We start from the raw sequence: 20,992 nt of genomic DNA on the forward strand, positions 1-20,992 counted from the left end.
CCTTTTAGCAACGGTCTCAGCAATTGGTAGGTTCTCATAAAATGAAAAAAATGAAACAAAAGTATTTATGGGGGAAAAAAAAAAAAAGAATCAAGATTTGGATATTTACACGTAATCTGTGGAATCTAATGACGCTACCAATTTTCACTTGGGGTAAATTTTCTTCTTCATGTGAAAATAGCAAACATTTCAATTTTTCACCAACTTGAATTAGTGACTCATCAACAATTGTCACGATCATCATAAAATCTGAAAAATAATTAGAGACAAACTCTTAAAATTATTTCTATTTCTCAAAACACATATTAATCTCTCTCTCTCTCTCTCTCTCTGGCCAGGTAACTTTGTACCTCACCTACAACAAGACACCTGTTTCTGTCTCTCTATCTCAATCTAACCTTTCATCATCTGACAAGATCACTTCCTCCAATGTCCCTTCCACTCTCAAAAGCTTTTTTTGTCTTGCAAAGTACTTGGTTACCCTGTCAATGCAGGTGCTACTTAAAAAGCATCCAGTCCACACTGTAAAGTGGTTGGTGTTCCTTGCCTGTGCTTGTGCCATGTAAAAAGCATCAAGTCCTCTCTGCTGAGTGGTTGGTGTTAGGAAGGGCATCCAGCTGTAAAAATCCTGCAAAAACAGTCACAGAAGTCTAGTGCAGGTTTCTGCCTGGCCAACTCCTGTCAAACCATCCAACCTAAGCCAGCACAGAAGGCGGACGTTAAACAATGATGATGATGAAAAGAACAAAAATATGTGTGAGAGCCATATACAACCATGTATAGGGGTTGTCAGTAAGGAGAGAATTCGTGATAGATTTAATGTGCAAGTACAAGTTCACCAGGGCTCAGTTCTCAGTCCCTTCTTATTCATTGTAAGTCCTTCAGGACATAACGGAAGAATTTAAAACTATTTGCCCATGGGAATAGCTTTAGGTTGTTAAACTCTTTTTTTTTTTTTAGCTGAATCTGCAGCAGAATCAGGAAAGAAATTCCAGGTGAAGAAGGAAAACCTGGAATCAAAACACCTCAAAGTTAACCAAGGTAAAGATCAAAGTGTAATGAGCTGGAAAACAGACACTTCAGGTAACTGGCCCCAGCTTGATATGTAGGAAAGGTATAAGCAGCAATTCCGTATGGCGTACCCAACAGAAACTGTGAACACACAAGAGGGAAGTCACAGGAAGATTAACAGAGGAGTAGACATTGCATGTAACAGATGCAGAGGAGCAATAAACACGAAGAACACAAGGGGAATAGACTTTTTTTAAAGACAAGAGAAGGGGTTGGGTAGGAATAGAGGTAACCTGGGAGAGAGTGTGTTGATTGGTGCTCAATTAAAACCCTTCAGCAAATAAATGATCACTCAAGAAATTAAGAGATGTAGAAAGGATTAAATAGAGAACTGTTTTTAATTAATAACAGTTAAAGAATAAGTAGTTGTCAGTGTTATAAGAAAGGATTAATCACATGAAAAAAATGACAATGGCCTTACCAGTTCCCCTCGTTTTAAAGGGCAACTTAAAAAATTTCACAATTCCATAGACATCAACCACTGTGCCTTCTTTCAAATTCTTTAAGGGTCTGTATGAATATGTCCCTGGTTTCTGGAAAAATAATAAAAAGACTTTAAAATTTTAAATCCAAACATCCAAAATAGGATGGAGGCAGGTTTATAAGGTTTTACAAAGTCAAAACATGAAAATATTCAAAATAATGCTCTTATTTCGTCCATCTTCACATTTTGAGTTCAAATTCCACTGAAGTCAACTTTACCTTTCATTCCTTCAGGGTCAATGAAATAAGTACCAGTTACACAGTGGGGTTGATGTAATCAACTAGTCCCCTCCCCCTCAAAATTTCAAGCCTTTTACCTATAGAAAAGATTATCATTATTATTATTTGGTGGATGACAGTATCATTAGAGCAGCTGATAAAATACCTTGTGGTATTTAGTAAAATCTTTTAATATTCTGAGCTCAAATCTCACCAAGGTCAACTTTGTCATTTCATCCTTTCCAAGTCAATAAAAAAAGAACCCGTCAAGTACTGCATTTGACGGCACTGATTGGCCCCTTCCTTATCAGGTCACTGGACTTGTGCCAAAATTTTAAACCATTGTTATTATTTTGGGGTGAGGGAGCAGCAAATGCCATCAGAGTGACACTGGGGTACAATTATACAAAAGCCCAATACACCCATCATGACTACCCATCTGATAAGGTTTCATAGACCACAACCATGTGTGCAACATGGTGATCTCATATCAAGATAAACAGCACATGACCTTGCAGGTGGGGGCCAGTTGAAATTTTCTTCAGGTCAAGTAGCCCATCCTGCTCAAACAGTCCTTGAGTAAGGGTTGTTTAAGGATGTTGAATGAAACCCCCATGTTTCCAGAGGTGAATTATTCAAATCCCAAAGAATTCCTCTCAACACATGGCTATGATGCTCTCCCACTACTTCTGCTTGTGTTCAGAGATGCACATATCGTCAGCCACCAAGGGACTTGTTCAACTGGTTAAGGTCAAACAACTGACAAGGAAATCTGTGGTAGTGAGCAGAATCTTTTATACCAAGACAAAACATGGACATGATAACACTTCCAATGATTTAAGATCAGAAGCCATGAGACTCACTACCTGGTACTAAATCAGGGCATTTATTATTATTGAAGGTGGTGAGCTGGCAGAATTATTAACATGCCAGGCAAAATACTTAGCGGCATTTCGTCTGTGTTTGTGTTCTCAGTTCAAATTCTGCCGGGGTCTACTTTTCCTTTTATCCTTTCAGCACTGATTAAAATAAATACCAGTTGAGCACTGGAGTTGATGTAATCAGTTAGGCCCCCCCTAACCCTCTCCATCGAGTTTCAGGCCTTGTGCCTGTAGTAGAAAAGATTATTGTTATTATTAACAATTGATTAAATCTACAAAGAAATACATCCAAAGCAGAATAAACATTGAAAAGAAGAAAACAAAGTAAACTCAGTTTGAAAATGTTGCCATAAGTCATTGACAGAAAGAAAGAAAAAAAAATATACTTACGAATTTCCTTTTTTCCATTTTAAAAAATCAAAATTGTTTTGCAGGATCAAATTACAGAATGTTTCAAATTACAGTTGTTTTGCTTAATCAGATTGGATTAAGAAATATTCTCCAGGTGTATTCCTTTGTAAAAAAAAATACCTGATAAGATGAAAATTCAACATAACACCATCATTAACAAAGATTTAGTAAAAATATCAGAAAAATAGAGATGTATTTACTTTCTACAAATGTTTTTATCTCCAGAATACCAGATTTCATCACATCATTACAAATTTCCATTATTTCTGGAGAATTACAGTAAATGGAAATTTGACATATGTCCAACCTATGGGCAATGATTGTTAAAGAAATTATGAATATTGTATTATAGAATCAAAAGTAGTCTCAGATGGGTTGATTCGAAAAGGGCTAACGATTAATTCGGATTTAAAAAAAAAAAAAAATGAAACAATGCAAGGGAGAAAACTCTGAAGTTCAAATTGGAGACATTCAATGAAGAATACAGGTGATGTTTGGTAGGGATAAACTTTCTACAGAGTCTAATCAAACGATGGCGCTTTGAGCAAAACCTGTTCTTCAATAATCACAATGAACGCTTCAGTGCTCCTCTCGCCAGCAATTTTATGAAATGATTTTTGTTAAATAAATTTATTTCATGGCTTTTTAAGTCAATCATCATCATCATCATCATTATGTTAATGCCCGCTTTTCCATGCCACACGGGTGAGACAGGCTTTTGAGGCATTTTTTCTATGCTGAGATGCCCTTATCGCTACCAATGCATAACTCAATGTCTGTTTTCCATGCTGGCATGGGTTGAACTGTTTGACAGGAGCTGGCAAGCCAGAGGACTTTGCCAAGTGGTTCCCTTGTCTCTTTTGGAATGGTTTCTATAGATGGATGCAACCACTTTACAGAGTGGACTGGGTGCTTTTTATGTATCCCTGGCACCAGCATCAGTGGGGTCACCCACTAACTGCAAGACAAAGACCCCCTTAAGAGAAGTAGTATTGATGGAGTGGCTTTGTACCTATTGAGAAATTAAAGTAGGGATAAAGAATAAGTATCTTGCTATGGCTACCGCAGTTGGAAAGGAAAGGAGAGAAAAGAGAGGTAGAGCAAGAGAGAAAGATAGGAAGACAGACAAGCAGAGAGAGAAAGATGGTGATGGAGATGACTATAAGTGGAGCAGAGGTTTGGACAGGGTGAGTGAGCAGAGGCAATAGAAGGGGCTGTCACATAAAAGTGCGAAGGGAAATGGTTAGAGATGGAGAAGAGGTGACTGAGCAGGTGGGAAATATAGGAGTGGCTCTGGGCGGGGATGGTAGAGGAGGTTTGGTGGATATGTGAGATAGTGAGGCAGACAAAAAGAGAAAGTAGCAATGAGGTGTTTAACATCAATTCTATCCAATTAATTAATAAACCATGGCCAACACACCATACCTATCATAGACCTGCAAGAAATCTCCCTCAAATCACTCTCTGTCATCTTAAATAAAAGAAGGACACTTTGGATAATGTAGTTGAAGCTATTTTATGCCTGAAAAATAATGGGAATGCCATGGGTGGAATATCTCTGTTCAGAAACTGATTCTATAAGGGATGGCCTGCTGGTATATCACTCCAGAAGCCTGAAGAACCAAGGAGAGGCCCATGCCTCTCTGCTAGGCACCAACCAAAAGAAAAACAGAAGCATCTCAAAACCCCTAGAATTCTGAGAGGAGCCTCCCCCAACTCCATTCTGAGGAGGAGGAGGATTTCAAAAACAATTTTGTTTTAACTAACCAAATTTCTCTGAGATGCCCTACTTCTGTTAAAAAATACTTGACCTGCCAAAAATAGCAGTGATTACAATTAACCATCTTTTAAAAAATGGCTACATGGTGCATTTATAACTATATGGTATTCCATGTTTAAAATCATGATTGGTGTTCATGGTTGGAAAGTTTTTCATCATAGATTCTGCTCAATCAGGGTTGATCCAGTCTTAAGCAGGTTACTTCTCTCTTCTGCTGTATTATGGTCCACTGAATTACCGACACCACTTAACCCCCACTTTCCTCCTACTGTCATCCCAGTTGTATCACCCTTCCAAAACCTATTCCTTTCTTCCCAGGATCGTAAACCTCCGGAACTTCTGCCAGTTCTCTTTCTACACAGACCAACCGAGACAGTTTGAACTATTTGCAATCATATAAACAGGATTTCACAAGTCTAGTCAGATATGGAAATGTTACAGGCACGACTCTTCATCTTCATCTAAATAATATAGCAACAGCCCCAATACCATATTTTTTAAAATTTCTTCTTGATACAGAGTATTTTAAATCTGAAACACAAGGTAAATGTGTAACCTGTTTTTGTTTTTTTTTTATATACATATATCTTATTCCTGTTTTCACCCCTTTTATTTCCAACTTATGGCTTTCCACACTGCTTCAATTAAACTACATTACTCCAATATTCTTAACAGTATCATCCAACTTAAAACGGCGATAGTTTATTTCAGGCCGAAAACTAGAAGACAAAGAAGGCGAAAGTAAAGAATACGTACACCCGGTGGTTAGGGGTTAGGATTAGGGTTTTTGTTACGCTGAAAACGGGTGGTGTACATAATCTTTACCTTCGCCGACAAAGAATACAATAGAAACACGGGCAGGGGAGTCGAATACGCAACATTTCCGAACCAAAACACGAACGTCATTAAATTTTCTAAACAAACCAGTCACCCGCCAAAGTTTCCAGCAGGGAACACCAGTTTCACCCTGGTGCGATGTGTAGCTGAAGGAGTGTGCATGCCACTGTTTCGGTTATTTATTTACTGCTATCCTATTTTCCTCCCATTTTCTTAATGTTTACCTTCGTAATTTGGGTGATATTGCGACTGCGGAACATGTTAAGTGCAAACAACTAAACCGAAACAATTACGGGGAATGTATAAAAATAACCTGGTTACCCTAAATGATCGAAACGAATAAATAAATGCTTAAACTATTAATGCATTGCTTATCAAGTAAACTACCTATTGAACTTATTTTTCGTATCGTCTGCCTCTAAATTAGTGTTCTATGAGTGAGCAAGCGCTGCCTAGAAACCCCACACGTACGAAACAAGTAATAGTAATTTTTCCTGTGTCCATTTTTCTGGACGCTTTTTAAAAGTGGTGGTTATCATTAGGTTTATTGTTTAAGACTACTGCTTTCAATTCTCGACACCATCGTTTAATTGTGTTACTAAATTCGGTGAAGATCTTAAACCAGATTTGAGGAAACGGTAACAAAGATTCGGTTGTTCTCAGATGTCCTTTTTGGGGGAGTTAAACTGCAGGAATGTTTCGTCACCTGCACAATAACATAGTGGAACTACTACTAACAGTATTCTTGTTAAATATATATTTTATACTAAAAAATAAAACATTATTAAACATATCTGAATCATTATTGTTTGTATCTACAGAAAATCTTCAAAGAAACAAGAAATTATTATGGAGATTTTGATGTTTGATTTTCACGTATTTTCGTTTCGGGTGATAACAAAGTATAACAGTCAATAATAACAGCTATTATCCCGACAAGGCAAATATATTTACTTAAACGTTATTACTACAGGAAATATTTACTATGAATTTTAAAACTAATTCTTCAGTAAAACAACTTCACTTGTAAGTAGAGCAATAGCTTTAGAAACAAAATAATAAAGTTTCTATCAGTTTGTTGAATTTGACAAATACATAAACTTAAAGAAACATGTATAGAATATATATTTACTTTATAAAAATACCTTAAAGGTAAATGTTGTCAGCCTGGAAGCGTGGAGAACGGATTTCGCTGTGAACAAACGTTTAAAATGGCGCGTAATCTGTTAATCTCTAACCAGGTTGCATAAGGCCCTTTATTTATATCGTTTCTATATTCAACAAGTTTATATTATTATTGTTTTTAAAATGTTTACTTGGGCAAATAGGACCTATTTCACAAGAGGAAAGGTTTTTAGAAAGCTTAATTTTAAAAATATTATCTTATGAATATAATGTAATAAAGCTGGCCATTGTCGTAATAAGATCGATCACATCTTCCAAGGCAATAAGAGTGTTATGCAAATTTGAGGGAGATTAGAAGACGGCACGACTGTCTTTGAATGGCGATAAACATTGTTATCAGCAAGAATGCTCAAATTTGTACAACTAAACCTACCTCTACCTCTCTCTTTATAGAAATATATACTTGAGTATGCATACTCTCTAACAAACTTGTTACAAAAGGGATATCATTTATAATTGTTTTCAAACAAGTTAATTTGATATTTTTGATATGGAACATGAAGTAGTTGTATTTTAAGAAATGAGTTTCAATTAAAATTTACTGATATAAAATAACGTTTGTAATATTGAAAAAAAAAATTATCTTGCACATATATATATACATATATATATAACTGATTAGAGAGTATATAGCGTAATCGAGAGTATGACAAAATGGTGACTGAAGAAGATGAAATTTCGCCTCAGTCGTGTGTAAAAGCTTCTGAGGATCAGTTTAGTGGCTATGAAAGTAAAGTAGTGATCAGTGATACTGTAGCAGGTAAAGATACTGAAGATGCTGGAGCTAATTCGGTAACTACTTCGCAAAAAAAGAAAAAGAAGAAGAAGAAGAAAAATGGTTCGTAATTATTATTTCTTCTGTATATTTCCCCCTCCCCTTTAAATAATCAGAACTTCTTTCGATGCTAAACAAACTATTCTGAATGTTTTTAATTTGGACGATAGGATAGCCTTAATATTAACCGATCTGAAACGCTGATATTCATTAACGAATCGTAATTCTACTACAAAACCGAAAGTCATTCATTTTAACATTGAACGGAAAAAATCAACCTGATTTTTACGAATTTTTATTCATTTGCATCGATTAAATGTATTTTATTGCTTGTGATGCGTGATAGGACACAATGTTTTGTATTTTTACTTCTTGTTGGTCAATCTAGTATAACATTCTCAATGTATTTTGTTTGTTTTTCGCTTGCATCTTTCCCCTCCAAGCCACATGGACCCTGGTCAATGGCTACTCTCTTAAACAGAAGCTTAACGTTTGCTCTTGTAAATTCGCCAGTTTCATTTGTCTCAGGTAGTTGAGATTACCGTCATTATTGGTTTTCGTCTTCGCAACATGGTAAACGCTACGAACTAACAATTACGATGCTTACTCACTCATTCTAACGATCCCTACATCATTATCATGCAACTGTCACCGTCTCGCTACTACTTCATTCTCAGGTTGGCTTCAGTCTCATGCTGTCCTCTTCGTTGTCTTACACCCATATTTAGCTTTCAACATATCTAGGTCTTCATTAACATACATTTCATTTTATTTGTCTCATACTCCTACCTTTCAGAATATCTTTTATTCATTTTGCACTTGGACCTTAGATTTCGAACGCCCGCGGACTGTCCAAGAGTTTTTCCCTTTTCAGTTTAATCTTTTATGCTCACGTCTTAAGGCGATGTATGAAATTTTGGTGTGTTCGACATTATTATCCTTTATTGGGCTTTAATAGAATCCCAGAAATGCTAAATTCAGTGTGTGTGCACAATATTCTTACGAGTTCGAATATATCTCGAGCATATATCTATCTATCTATCTATCTACGCACACGCGCCCGTATATACACAATCTTGTGATTAAGGTGACATTTCGCTATATTCTCTCTCTCAAAATGAGCAAGAATTTGCAGCGTTAAATTCTTGATGCTTGTTTTTGTTTTTTCTGGGGCCACATAGAATTGAAAGTATCTACCATATCAGAAATCGGCGTTTTCTATACCAAAAACTGAGATTCTACACCATATTGCTATGAAATTAGAAACGAAAGTAAGGTAGTGACATTTATCTTCCCAAATATCAATTGATGAAACAGAACGACTAACAGCAGATACGTGAACTGTTATTCCTTTTCTGAAAAATGGTCTTTTTCATCGCAGTCAACTTCATCGGGATTTTAGTGAAGCTATAAAGTTCATTGAGGGATCACCTTCATGGTGCAGATGCCTATGGAGGTGTGTCTCAGGTGTTACCGCTAACCGTTTGTCATTTGTTATAAATAATTATGAATTTCAAAAACTGTTTAACGATGTTAGGTGTGAAACTGCATTAGCCTTTTATTATCTATAAATTAAAAAAAAAATTTAATGCTTTGTTTTCTCCCATCAAAAAACTTCCCGCCTTCGTAAACATTATCACTCTCTAGGAAAGGAAATCACTTTCGGTCTCTGACTTAGGAACACTCCTTTCGATAAAGTAAAAAAATACTTTCACTTTCAGTGGGTCCGAGGAAGCGACGGAGCACCAATGTTTTTTTTTTCATTCCGCAACGGTTAATCTTACTGGAATATCCTATTAATTAATTAATTATTGACATCGCAGACTACCTTCAGTTTCCTCAGAATCTTGGAAATATGTATATAATTCAAAACTTACGAAAACAAGACATTTGTACTATAGAGACAGTTTCAACCGGGTTGGTATCAGACGGGTTAAAGTCAATGATTGCCTCATATACTTTATACTAGCCTGTTCTCTATGGGTAATTGTTGTTTCCAGTCTTTTATAGTGTACATGTCATACTTTTCAGTAGTTTTAATGGAAAATTTCCATACTTTTCACTTGCATCGAGAATGTCAGAAAGTTGGATTTATTTTCTAGTCATTTCCAACAGCTGACAGTACTTCATCATTTAGAGGTTTCGCTTATGCTTTGTTGCTGAGCCACTCTTTTCAAATATAAATCCCTTATTTCTAGATGTCTACTGATTCAATTTAAAGTTTTGTAACAGAAATATTAGACATAAGGCAAAATATAAACTGTTGCAAGACATCGACATCATTAAAACTACTTTGCTTTAAATATGTGATTTATTTAGTTTTTGTCTTTGCACTTGAAAATGTACTTCTTTACTAATTTAACTGCTCATTATTATGATGCCTTTCTATGTTATTCAGAAAATGGAGAAAAATCTTGTTCAGCTGAAAATGGAATGGAAGAAATTTCCAAATCACTCGAAGAACAGAAATTGACTGATGAGAAAGGTTGGTTGACTCATTTTCTGTTGATTTTTTAATGTTGGCAGCAACGGTTTACTGCTATGATTATTATTTTTATTATTGTAAGAGGTTTTTTCTTTTTTTACTGATATACATATCCACAAAGATGGGGCTTTTAGCCAAAGCTCTGCAAGAGAATTTGGTAGACGGAAGCTGGAAGAAGCCTGTTGTAGATATGTGTGTGTATGTGTATTCATGCACTTGTCATCAAGCGATGTTCATTTCCGCTGTTCTGTGAAAAACCTGTCTGGCCATGAGAAATATTAACTTGCTTAGAAACAGTGGAGGCTGGTGACAGGAAGGGCACCCAGCTGTAGAAAACCTGCAAACATGGGAAAGTGGACGTTAAATGATGATGTTGGTATATGTATATTTTGCTATACAACTTTGTCTTTGGATTGTCTCATTTTATGAAACCCTTCATTACATACTAACATGGATATATAAAGATATATTCTCTCATATAAAGCATTTGCGAGCCAAGCACTTTCTTATCCATCGATATTCCTGCAATTTTTCAAACTCAAACCAGGCCCCCCCCCCCCCCCCCCACCAACAACTTTAATTCTGTCTTGCCCTTACTATGCTGAAACTTCTTTCACCATTGAATGGATCAACACCCCTATCAGTGGCATGTTGGTTGTCCTTAGTGGAGGAGTCCACACACTATGGCCAGCATCTGGACCAGCTCTCCATTTCCAGGATTCCTTTCTTTCTCCTTCCTGACTTTAGCATTTAAACCAGCCATATCCAGTCAAACTCAATCAAGTCTCTCTAATTTCTCCCCAGTGGTAGCTCTGTCAGTTGTTGTTGAGAATTCTTATTGTCCGAGTGTCTTATTTAAGAGTCAGCAACTGGCCACAAGAATATGGTGCTTTCTTTATGTGAGTGTAGCGTCTCTCATGTTTAGTAAATTGTATCAGAACACTTATTCCACTTTCTTGTTGTTGCCATTGAACACACATCCAAAATGTTTCCATGATCAAAGGAAAAAAAATATTTAGCAATGAATAGACTTATTTTATTTTTTTATTTTCATCAACAAGGAAATATTATAAGGGAAATTGTGTGTGTTTGTTGGGTATATTGATTTGTTGCATAACGAGATGTTCATGCCTTAATTGATAGAATTAAATGGCTTTAAATGAGAATCCTGATGATCACATCCATTTTTCTATGATGGCATGAGTTAGATGAGTGACATTTTATAAGATCTCTTTCCTGAAAATGTTTCAATAAAATGTTTATTTTAAATATTAAATCTATTCTCGATGCTTTTCAGATGCTTCAAAGTCTAGTTCCAATGCAAAAAAGAAGAAGAAAAAGAAGGCTGGTGAGTTATTGTTTTTCTATCCTTGATATTCTCTATTTTTCAATTACATTAAATTTTTTCATTTTTGTATCTTGGATGAATTTATAGTTTCCTAAAAGTATTGTAAGTTTTATTGATGTAATGAGGAGTTCAGTCTTAATCCTTCCTCAAATTTGATGAAAATCCAATGTGTTTGGAACAAGGTCCTTGTCACACCTGTAATCAGAATTGCAGTGAACTCCTGATTGGTTCTTTGCAAAACTAACCACTGGTATTTATTGAACTAAGATTTTATTTGAGGGACATTTACATTCATCATCATAACGTTCACTTTTCCATTATTATTATGTCAACAGAATTAACAAAACTCTCTTAATAAGTTGGACATTTTTATTGAGACTTTCAATTTATATTATATCACAAAGTGGTAAAAAAGAGGTTATAGCAAAATAATTCCTGAAATAACATGCTTAATGCCACGATTCCAATAGTTTCATCATCATCAATCATCCTCCTTTAATGTCCGTTTTCCATGCTGGTATGGGTTGGACGGCTTGACAGAAACTGGTAAGGCTAGTGGTTGCTGCACCAGACTCCATAGTCTGTTTTGGTTTGGTTTCTATGGCTGAATGTCCTTCCTAATGCCAACCACTCCATAGAATGTACTGGGTGCTTTTTAATTGGCACCAGCACCAATGCTGAGGATTATTTTAATGTTTAATGTAAAAAGTGATGAATTACTACCCATCTGGTCATTCTACTTACCTAACTTAGCACTGAGCTCTCCTCCTACGTCTAATATTTAAGTTTTACCAAAATGTAATGAAAAAGGATGTGGTGAGTGGATGGGTGGGCAAAATTAATTTGAGTTTAATTTTTATTTTGTAGTTTTGTGTCTTTAAGTCTGAGCCTTTATTTTTAGCTTCAACTTCGTCATGTCCTGAACCAACCAAACCAAGCAAACCAACAGTCAGGAAACAAGAAGCAATTCCTTCGATCCCTATCGTTGACCTTTTCCCTGATGGCAATGTCCCTGTTGGTCAAGAAATGGAACATCCACAACCAAAGCATCCAATTGATGGGTAATACTGCCAATTCTTTGCTACTGAATTATGTCTAAATTCTGTGTAGGGGATATACTGAACCCTTTAGCATTCACATTATTTTATCAAATCTAGCATTTATTCATTTTGAATTTATCATGCATTTATTTTGTTGCTTATATAATGACATTGTAGGGCAACACAAGTGTTCAAGCTTGAATCAGGCCATTGGGAGAATTTTTTATTGTTTTGCATCTTTTTTAGAATCTTGTTTTTAGTAAAAGATATTTTAACTAATTGCATTTTAAAATTGATTTGGATTTATATCAGTTGAAAACAAGTTTTGTTAAATTCTATATTTAACATTTATTTATTAATTATTTTTTTATCTTTTGAAGGCGGATGGCTAAAGATAGAATCAGTAATCCTGAGAAAATAGCTTTGGATCGCGCTCATGAGAACATTTATCAAGAAATTCGTACAGCTGCTGAAGCTCATAGACAGGTTAGCATGTCTTGTTAAATATTTATAGCAGATGTGTTATCAACTCTTTTATAGGAAACAAATATTGTAATTGAAAGAGACCCCATCATGTGTGTCTGTGTGTGTTTACATTTGTGTAGTACAACAGTCCTGAACTACAAGCAGTGTTGTTGTTATTTTTACCTGTCAAGAAATTGTCTGGTTACTTTGTGCCTTTGAAAACCTGTGGAATAAGAGATCCCTTACTTAGGAAACAGGGAATAGTTAGTGAGAGGAAGGTGCATCCAGCTGTTAAACAGTGCCTCAATAATGAATTCATCAAAGCTTTGCTTTCATGGGAAAACAAATGAACAAAATATGTTGATTGAAATGAATGAATATTGTTTCAGGTTTGAATTGTCTTACAACTTGTCAGTCTAACAAGAATGGAACATGAACATCATAAACCACCTGTGTGTGTGTGTGTGTTTCGTTTCAATTAACTTCCATTGTTTTTACCACACTAGAAAGGGTTTGGATAGAGATTTGTTTGAAGCAAGATTTTACGACTGGATGCTTTTCCTGTCACCAACCCTTAACCTGTTTTCCAGGAAAGGAGTTTCTTTGATTCACAAATATGTCATTATTTATACTCTATTATCTGTTGATCCATTTAATGCAGTTTTTAATATTTTAACCTGTTTTTTTTCTGTTGTTTCAGACCAGAATGTATATGAGGAATTATATCAAACCTGGTATGAAAATGATTGATATCTGGTGAGCAGAGTTTATTAAATTCTCTTTTCTTTTTTTTTTTTTTCCAACTTTTATCCTTTTTTTTGTTTGATAAATTTCAAGATTATTAAATTTGCTATTTTATATCTACATATAATGTATTTGCAGATAAATTTTAAATCATTCATTTAGATGATATTTAAAATATTTGTTAGCCAAGAGAAATATCCTAGAAAAAAAATTAGAAATTACTATCCATCTAAAAACATCACTTGTATTTCTTATAGTTTTGTCATGTTTGATTTATTGTTGGAAATTAATGTTTACTAACTTTGATAATCTTTGAGTTGTTGGATCGTTTTCCCAAATAATCCCAGCCAAGCTTGAGGTTTATTTGTCCTTTTAAAAGCAAATTGATTGAAATTACATTTAAAAATGTTAAATTTTCAGTAAATTTTTGTACATTTTTTTTTTTCTTTTATTAGCGAGACTCTTGAAGGTATTGCTCGTAAGTTAATCAAAGAAAATGGGCTTCAAGCTGGTTTGGCATTTCCTACAGGTTGTTCTTTGAACCATTGTGCTGCACATTACACTCCCAATGCAGGAGACAGTACTGTCTTACAATATGATGATGTTTGTAAAATTGATTTTGGAACTCATGTGAATGGTAAGTAAAACAAGGAATTAAAAAAAAAAAATCTCACTTAAACATCCACTATTTTTGTATTTTTTCTTTTTTTACTATTTACCCTTGTGGGGTCTGCTTGCTTTTGGTTTTGTTGTTGTTGGATAGGGATTTATTAGTTAAAAAATATAAATTTCATCATCATTTACTATCTGTTTTCCATGCTGGCATGGGTTGGATGGTTTGACTACAGTTGATAAGGCCAAGGGCTGCACCAAACTCCATTGTCTGTTCTGACATGGTTTCTTTGCCTGGATGCCCTTCCTAATGCCCACCGCTCCACAGAGTGTACCGAGTCTCTTTTATATGGCACCAGTATCAATTCTACTCTGGTGAAGAAAATAACATTACTGCCTTAATGAACCTCCTCATGCTATACTCTTAACAATTGTATTTTATTTACCCCCCCCCCCCCCCAGCTTTCTAATGTTGTATGTACTTGTTTTTCATGTCCTTACACCCTCAATGTGGACTCAGGGAGTCCAAAACAGCATTGGAAGCAACCACCTGTGCATATGTATGTATGTTCAGAACAGATCTAGATGGACCGGTTTCTGGAAATTGGATGATGATGTGCAGTGGGACTGAACCCAAAACCACATGTTTAGGAAGTGAACTTCTTCACCACTCACATACCTGCCCTTGTTTATATATCATCATCATCATCATCATCATACGTCTGCTTTACACTCTTGTCTTGGTTTAGTTTCTATGGCTAACTGCCTTTCCTAATACCAATCACTTTGCAAAATGTGTTTGGTGCATTTTTTCCTGACACTAAATGTGTAACTGTGGCCTTCATACATATATATATCATTAACATCCACTTTTCCATGCTTGCTTTTATATAGCTTGTTTGTTTTCTTATTAAGGCTACACAGGAAGGTTTCTTAAAGGGGCTACTTACTATACATCAAAATGTATCGCCATGTGCATACTTACTAAGAGAGCATTATTAAAATAAGAAAGGAGATTGTTATTGTTTTGTTATTTAATACTGAATTTCCTGTCTGCTTGAAGGTCACATCATTGATTGTGCATTCACATTGACCTTTAATCCAAAATATGATGAATTGGTTAAAGCTGTGCAAGATGCAACTGAAGCTGGAATTAAAGTGAGTTTTCTAATTAATTAAAGATTTTATGTACTTTTAAGCTGTTGTGAAAGCATCGTCTTAAAGTTACCAGTTTAGATAATATTCAGTTTTAAAGAATATTTGTCTTTTATTTTCTAATAATGAGTAAAGTTTATTCTGAGTATTCTGTTGTGTCTGGGGAGAGACACTCTTTTGGTGCCTTACACACTGGTAAAAAAAACTATTGAAAAGTCTGCAAGAGAATGACTCTCCCCAGACACAACAGAATATGCTTCAACACACGAACTCACATAAAGAATCTTGCAAACCAAATCCCAAAACGAAATTATTATGAGTAGATATTTCAGATTAGAAATTTTTTCCTAATTAATCAGTGTGTTTTAGTTTTGATCGTTAGTGTTCATTATTGCAGTATTTTAAAGTAGTTCAGCCGAGACCATTTTCAGTAATGTTAAATTTGTTTCCAGGAAGCCGGCATTGATGTTAGGCTGTGTGACGTTGGAGAAGCTATTCAGGAAGTCATGGAATCTTATGAAGTGGAGCTGGATGGGAAAACATACCAAGGTAGAATCTTAATTCCATTTTATTTATTGATTGACTGATTAATTTTTATTGTTGTTATTAGCTGCTGCTGAACTATGAACCAAATATGGTAAGGTAATATTTTTTTGTTTCAGAATGGGGAAGAAAGAAAAAAGAAAATGTGTCAAAGTTTCATTTTTGTTTCTGTATTGGATTCCTTCCTCACTGGTTTTCTTGTATAAGAACCCTAAATTGTTGAATGCATTGAATGTCTTGGTCAGAAATGACCAAGGAAAGTAAATGAAATTTCATAATTTTGTTATCATAAAAACAAAATTTTGTAATTTACTACATTTCCTTGCTAATGTTTATTATTTTCAGTCAAATCCATCCGTAATTTGAATGGGCATATGATCGGACCATATAGAATTCATGCTGGTAAAACAGTCCCTATTGTAAAGGGTGGTGAAGCAACTAGGATGGAAGTAAGTCCTTTTTTTTTTTTGTTTTCTTACCATTTCTCTTGTACAGTATTTCTTCTTTTATATACAGAAGGGTTAAACAAAGGCATACATGCAGATTGGTAACTGTGGGTCAATGTTGAATATTTTATCTCTATTACAGATTTTGGAAAATTTGAATGAAATTTGTTTTCTTTTAACGTAGGAACTTGAATTTTATGCAATTGAGACGTTTGGTAGCACAGGGAAAGGTGTTGTGCATGATGATATGGAATGCTCTCATTATATGAAAAATTTCGAAGTTGGTCACGTACCATTAAGGTAAGATTATTCACATCTCCATATTTCCCCACAAGTGTTGCTGAGCTATGTCTGCCATACAAGCATTCATCTTTTCTTTTCAAATCTGGTCTAGCCACTCTTCCTCTTTGCTTTCTTACCTACAGTAAGAAACATTTTCTTTTTTTCTCAACAGATACAACCCCCCTCCCCCTAAACTTTTTCTGCTCCTTCTCAACTCTAGTAATTATCTTTTTAGTTCGTCCACTCACAGTGCTAATTAGATTACCAAGATTTTGCAATAAGATAAGTACATTGCATTGTAGATCTGAGTAAGTGCTCCTGTCATCTTTGCAGCTCAGTAAATAGTTTTCTTTCCTTAATCACATCTGCCTTCTTGCTTTGCTTTTTCTCTCAGGCCTCTTATAGTCTTGTCCTCTGTACTCTCCCCTTTCCTGGTTTGGGTCAGGGTTCCATCTCTAGAGTTTCTGAGCAAATGACTTGCAACAGGTGGTCCCTAAGGAACACCCAGTTGTCCTGTCTTGCATCTCTTATCTCCTTATTATATTCCATGTCACCTCATATTATTTGAAAATGCAGCTGATTTATTTTATTTTCCAGGGTTGCACGATCCAAACAGTTACTAAATGTTATAAATGAAAACTTTGGCACGCTGGCATTTTGCCGACGTTGGCTCGATCGATTGAACCAGACCAAATATTTGATTGCCTTGAAGAATCTTTGTAATTCTGGGATCGTTGACGCTTACCCTCCTCTCTGTGATGTGAAAGGTTGTTACACGGCTCAGTTTGAACATACAATACTTTTGAGACCAACTTGTAAAGAAGTAATCAGCAGGGGAGAAGATTATTAACGAATTGATCTTGTTTCTCAACAACTGTTAGACTGGGATGTTATGCAATCTATCAGCTCTTTCAATCAGATACACCTGAATAGTGAATTTACTAAAAAGAAGAAAAATAAAGAAATAAAATTATTTGGTTTTTGTTCTGTTTTATTTTATCATGAGTCAATTATTAAACTAGTACATATTTAAAATACAATTTTTCTAATTCAAAAACTAAAAGAATTTTGGCAGAGATGCCTTATCCAGTCGGTGTATTTCATTATTTTGTTTGGATCAGCTGTGATTTTTATTTGCAATTCACTGGCACCATTCCAGTTTGATAGAACAATATCAGTTTCCAAACATTTTTTTCATATTTAGCATAATTATTTGAGAAAATATGAATTTAAGTAAAAATACATACAACTATTAAAAGCTACAAGAAATTGCCATAAAACAAGAAAAGACCATTTTCAAGTGAAGTAAATTCAATATTTGTACAAGATGTAATTTATAATGGCTTAGTTAAAGGTGAGTTACAATGTATAGAAAAGCATAATTTCTGACTTCATTATGGTAAGGTTTCAAAGAAAACTCCCCAAACGTTTCATTACAGCATTAACTTTATTTTTTCCTTTACCAAAGATTATTTTCATAGACTCTTAGTGCTTTATTCTCGGCTCTGAATTATGAAATAGGAAATTGTATTCATTGGATAAGGCAGACTGTATGACGCATGCGTACGAACAACCATGCTACATGGCAGTGAAACATGGGCTGTAACTGCTGAGGACATACGTAAGCTCGCAAGGAATGAAGCCAGTATGCTCCGTTGGATGTGTAATGTCAATGTGAATACCCGTCAGAGTGTAAGTATCTTGAGAGAAAAGCTGAACATTAGAAGCATCAGTTGTGGCGTGCAAGAGAGACGATTGCGCTGGTATGGACATGTGGTGAGAATGGAGGAGGATAGCTGCGTGAAAAAGTGCAACACCCTAACAGTTGAGGGAACCCGTGGAAGAGGTAGGCCCAGGAAGACCTGGGCTGAGGTGGTGAGGCAAGACCTTCGTACATTGGGCCTCACCGAGGCGATGACTACGGACCGAGACCTTTGGAAATGTGCTGTGCGTGAGAAGACCCGGCAAGCCAAGTAAGATCGTTGCCAGTGCCCCTGGACTGGCTCTTGTGCGGGTGGCACATGAGATGCACCATTTTGAGCGTGGCCGTTGCCAGTACCACCTGACTGGCTCCTGTAGGATTTTCGAGCGAGATCGTTGCCAGTGCCCCTGGACTGGCTTGTGCGGGTGGCACATAAAAGACACCATTTCGAGCGTGGCTGTTTTCGTGCGGGTGACACGTAAAAGCACCCACTACACTCTCTGAGTGGTTGGCGTTAGGAAGGGCATCCAGCTGTAGAAACTCTGCCAAATCAGACTGGAGCCTGGTGTTGCCATCCGGTTTCACCAGTCCTCAGTCAAATCGTCCAACCCATGCTAGCATGGAAAGCGGACGTTAAACGATGATGATGATGAATGTAGAGATGCTGTAGTGTTATATTTATGTATCTCACTTTAAATCTTATAAAAGAGAAATGAAATGACGAGTACGGATCAGTAGTGTTGTTCTAAAACATTTAATTTGTTGAATTCATAAATCACAGAATGAGATTCTATTTCTTGAATGAGGCAAATAAATTGGAGGAGATTAGCTTTTTGCAAAGAAAGGAAAACCTGTGGGACCTTGTAAGTAATGTCAGCACAAGATGGTCTTTGGCAGTTGAATGCATCAAGGGGTCAAGAAAACCTGGATTAGCTGTGTTAGTACCGACCTGACTCATTGTAGAATAGCAAAAGAGCCTAAGATTGTCCTCGTTTAGCTATTCCTTATTGAAATCAAAACATCAAACTTCATTACTGTAAATGGTTTCACTAAACACTTGCTGTTATGACGTCTGTGTGGTTAAGAAGCTTGCTTTCCCCTCCTACTGTGCAACACCTTCACCAAGTGTCTTTTGCTGTAGCTTCAGGCCAAATAATGCCCTGTGAGTCAATTTCGTAGATGGAAACTATGTGGAAGCCCAGTATATATACGTTTGTTTCCTAACTGCTTGACTACTATTGGTTTGCTTACATCTCTATAACTTCGCAATTCAGCAAAAGAGACTGACAAAATAAGTACTAGGGCTGAATCTATTCAACGAAAAAGAGACATCAGACAGAATGCTGGATGTACTTTGAACAGAGTGTTTCAATTTCAAAGAGTATAAATAAAATTCGCCAGCAGGAGTATGAACCCAATGATTTCCAGAAAGAAAATGAAATATTCCTCCTCCAAATCTTCACAAGAAACTTCAGCTCTAATGTAGAATACCCAAACAAAGTGGTTTCCAAGATGGAAGAGGATACCATTTGGCATAAGAGATGCACACTCAATCCACTGGTCAGTCCATTTTAGCCATTGGTGCGTTATATGGCATGGTCAGTGGTTTCATTAAATCTTATATTATATCCTAATGAGATCATTAAATTTTGAAAGGACATCTCTATATTCAGTTTTATGTCTGTGCCTCATACAAAAGACTTTGCCAAAATAAGACATGAGAATTCAGATAATACAGTTCTATATTTAAGAGATGAGAAATTATGTACATTATTTATATCATTTACATTTGACGGATATTTGTCCTCGTTTGTTAACCTGATGAAGGCTGGGGGGTACATCAACCGAAACGTTGTGTTTACAACAAACAAGATGAGGACCAAAATCCGTCAAATATAAATAATGAGAATTCAGGTTTATAAATGTAAAGTACTGATGCAGTTAGACGTTCGTTATTTTCTTCATCATCATCATCATCATCATTGTCGTCATTATCATCAGCATCATTTTCATCATTTTAAAGTTCAATTTTTTATGCTTGCATGAGTCGCACAAGGAATTTCTTGAGATGGATTTTCTGAGGCTGGATGCCTCTCCTGTCGGCAACTTTTGCTTATTTGCAAGCAAGGTAATATATCTTATCGAGCCTCAAGGCTGGGCATGTTTTTCACAAGACATGAGATTAGGAACACTGCTTGTTTGCAATTATAGAATGATGTCAAGATGACAGAAACACAAAACAATCCTCCTCCAACACACAAATACAATACGCTTCTTTCAGTTTCCACCAACCAAAGCCATTTATGAAATTTAAGTTAGCCCAAGGCCATAGTAGCTATCACTTGATTAAGGTACCACACAGTGTTTGGGTATTTTAAATTGGTAGGTTGTTGGTATTTAGACCCCAGGAAATTAGCCTGATGAAGCTTTCCTTTTCAAAGCTGCTGCTGTCGTGACCATCATGTCTTCAGACTGTGTATCCAGGATTATATTTTTCAATGTGTCCTTCGAAGGATGTTTGGCTGTGG

The 20,992-nt window shown here is 35.8% G+C and overlaps 2 protein-coding genes across 6 annotated transcripts in view; one reads left to right on the plus strand and one right to left on the minus strand.

Annotated features, from left to right (window-relative positions):
- The window catches only part of LOC106876530 (uncharacterized), a 28,861-nt gene extending 21,944 nt beyond the window's left edge, over nt 1-6,917 (minus strand). The window contains exons 1-4 of one of the 4 annotated variants that reach the window (XM_089340291.1): nt 6,828-6,917; nt 3,045-3,167; nt 1,493-1,604; nt 110-249 (exon numbers count right to left, since the gene is read on the minus strand). In XM_089340291.1, coding sequence (XP_089196417.1) covers nt 110-249; nt 1,493-1,604; nt 3,045-3,062 — 270 coding nt within the window. In that variant the 5' untranslated portion in view covers nt 3,063-3,167; nt 6,828-6,917. Of the gene's footprint in view, nt 1-109; nt 250-1,492; nt 1,605-3,044; nt 3,186-6,814 lie in introns of all 4 variants that reach the window. The other 3 variants (XM_089340292.1, XM_089340289.1, XM_089340290.1) reach the window with 3 other exon arrangements.
- Nucleotides 6,918-7,507: 590 nt separating this feature from the next.
- Nucleotides 7,508-17,735, plus strand: LOC106876094 (methionine aminopeptidase 2). Of its 2 annotated transcripts, none has more exons than XM_014924502.3 (12): nt 7,508-7,705; nt 10,041-10,127; nt 11,425-11,475; nt 12,377-12,536; nt 12,896-13,001; nt 13,681-13,736; nt 14,180-14,361; nt 15,400-15,494; nt 15,944-16,040; nt 16,380-16,483; nt 16,665-16,780; nt 17,360-17,735. In XM_014924502.3, the coding sequence occupies exons 1-12, from the start codon at nt 7,522-7,524 to the stop codon at nt 17,610-17,612; spliced, it is 1,491 nt and encodes a 496-aa protein (XP_014779988.1). In that variant the 5' UTR covers nt 7,508-7,521; the 3' UTR covers nt 17,613-17,735. The 2 variants fall into 2 exon arrangements, with proteins under 2 accessions (XP_014779988.1, XP_014779989.1); XM_014924503.3 differs by lacking the exon at nt 7,508-7,705 and adding an exon at nt 9,335-9,625.
- The last annotated feature ends 3,257 nt before the right edge of the window (nt 17,736-20,992 follow it).

Source organism: Octopus bimaculoides, chromosome 23 (assembly GCF_046866305.1).
Source record: "Octopus bimaculoides isolate indiv1 chromosome 23, ASM4686630v1, whole genome shotgun sequence".
Classification (NCBI taxonomy): Eukaryota; Metazoa; Mollusca; class Cephalopoda; order Octopoda; family Octopodidae; genus Octopus; species Octopus bimaculoides.

Coding starts and splice junctions, on each gene's coding strand:
- LOC106876094 (XM_014924502.3), top strand. CDS start 7,522: ATGGTGACTGAAGAAGATGAAATTTCGCCTCAGTCGTGTGTAAAAGCT. Junction 11,476..12,376: donor GAAGAAGAAAAAGAAGGCTG/GTGAGTTATTGT, acceptor CTTTATTTTTAG/CTTCAACTTCGTCATGTCCT. Junction 13,737..14,179: donor ATGAAAATGATTGATATCTG/GTGAGCAGAGTT, acceptor TTCTTTTATTAG/CGAGACTCTTGAAGGTATTG.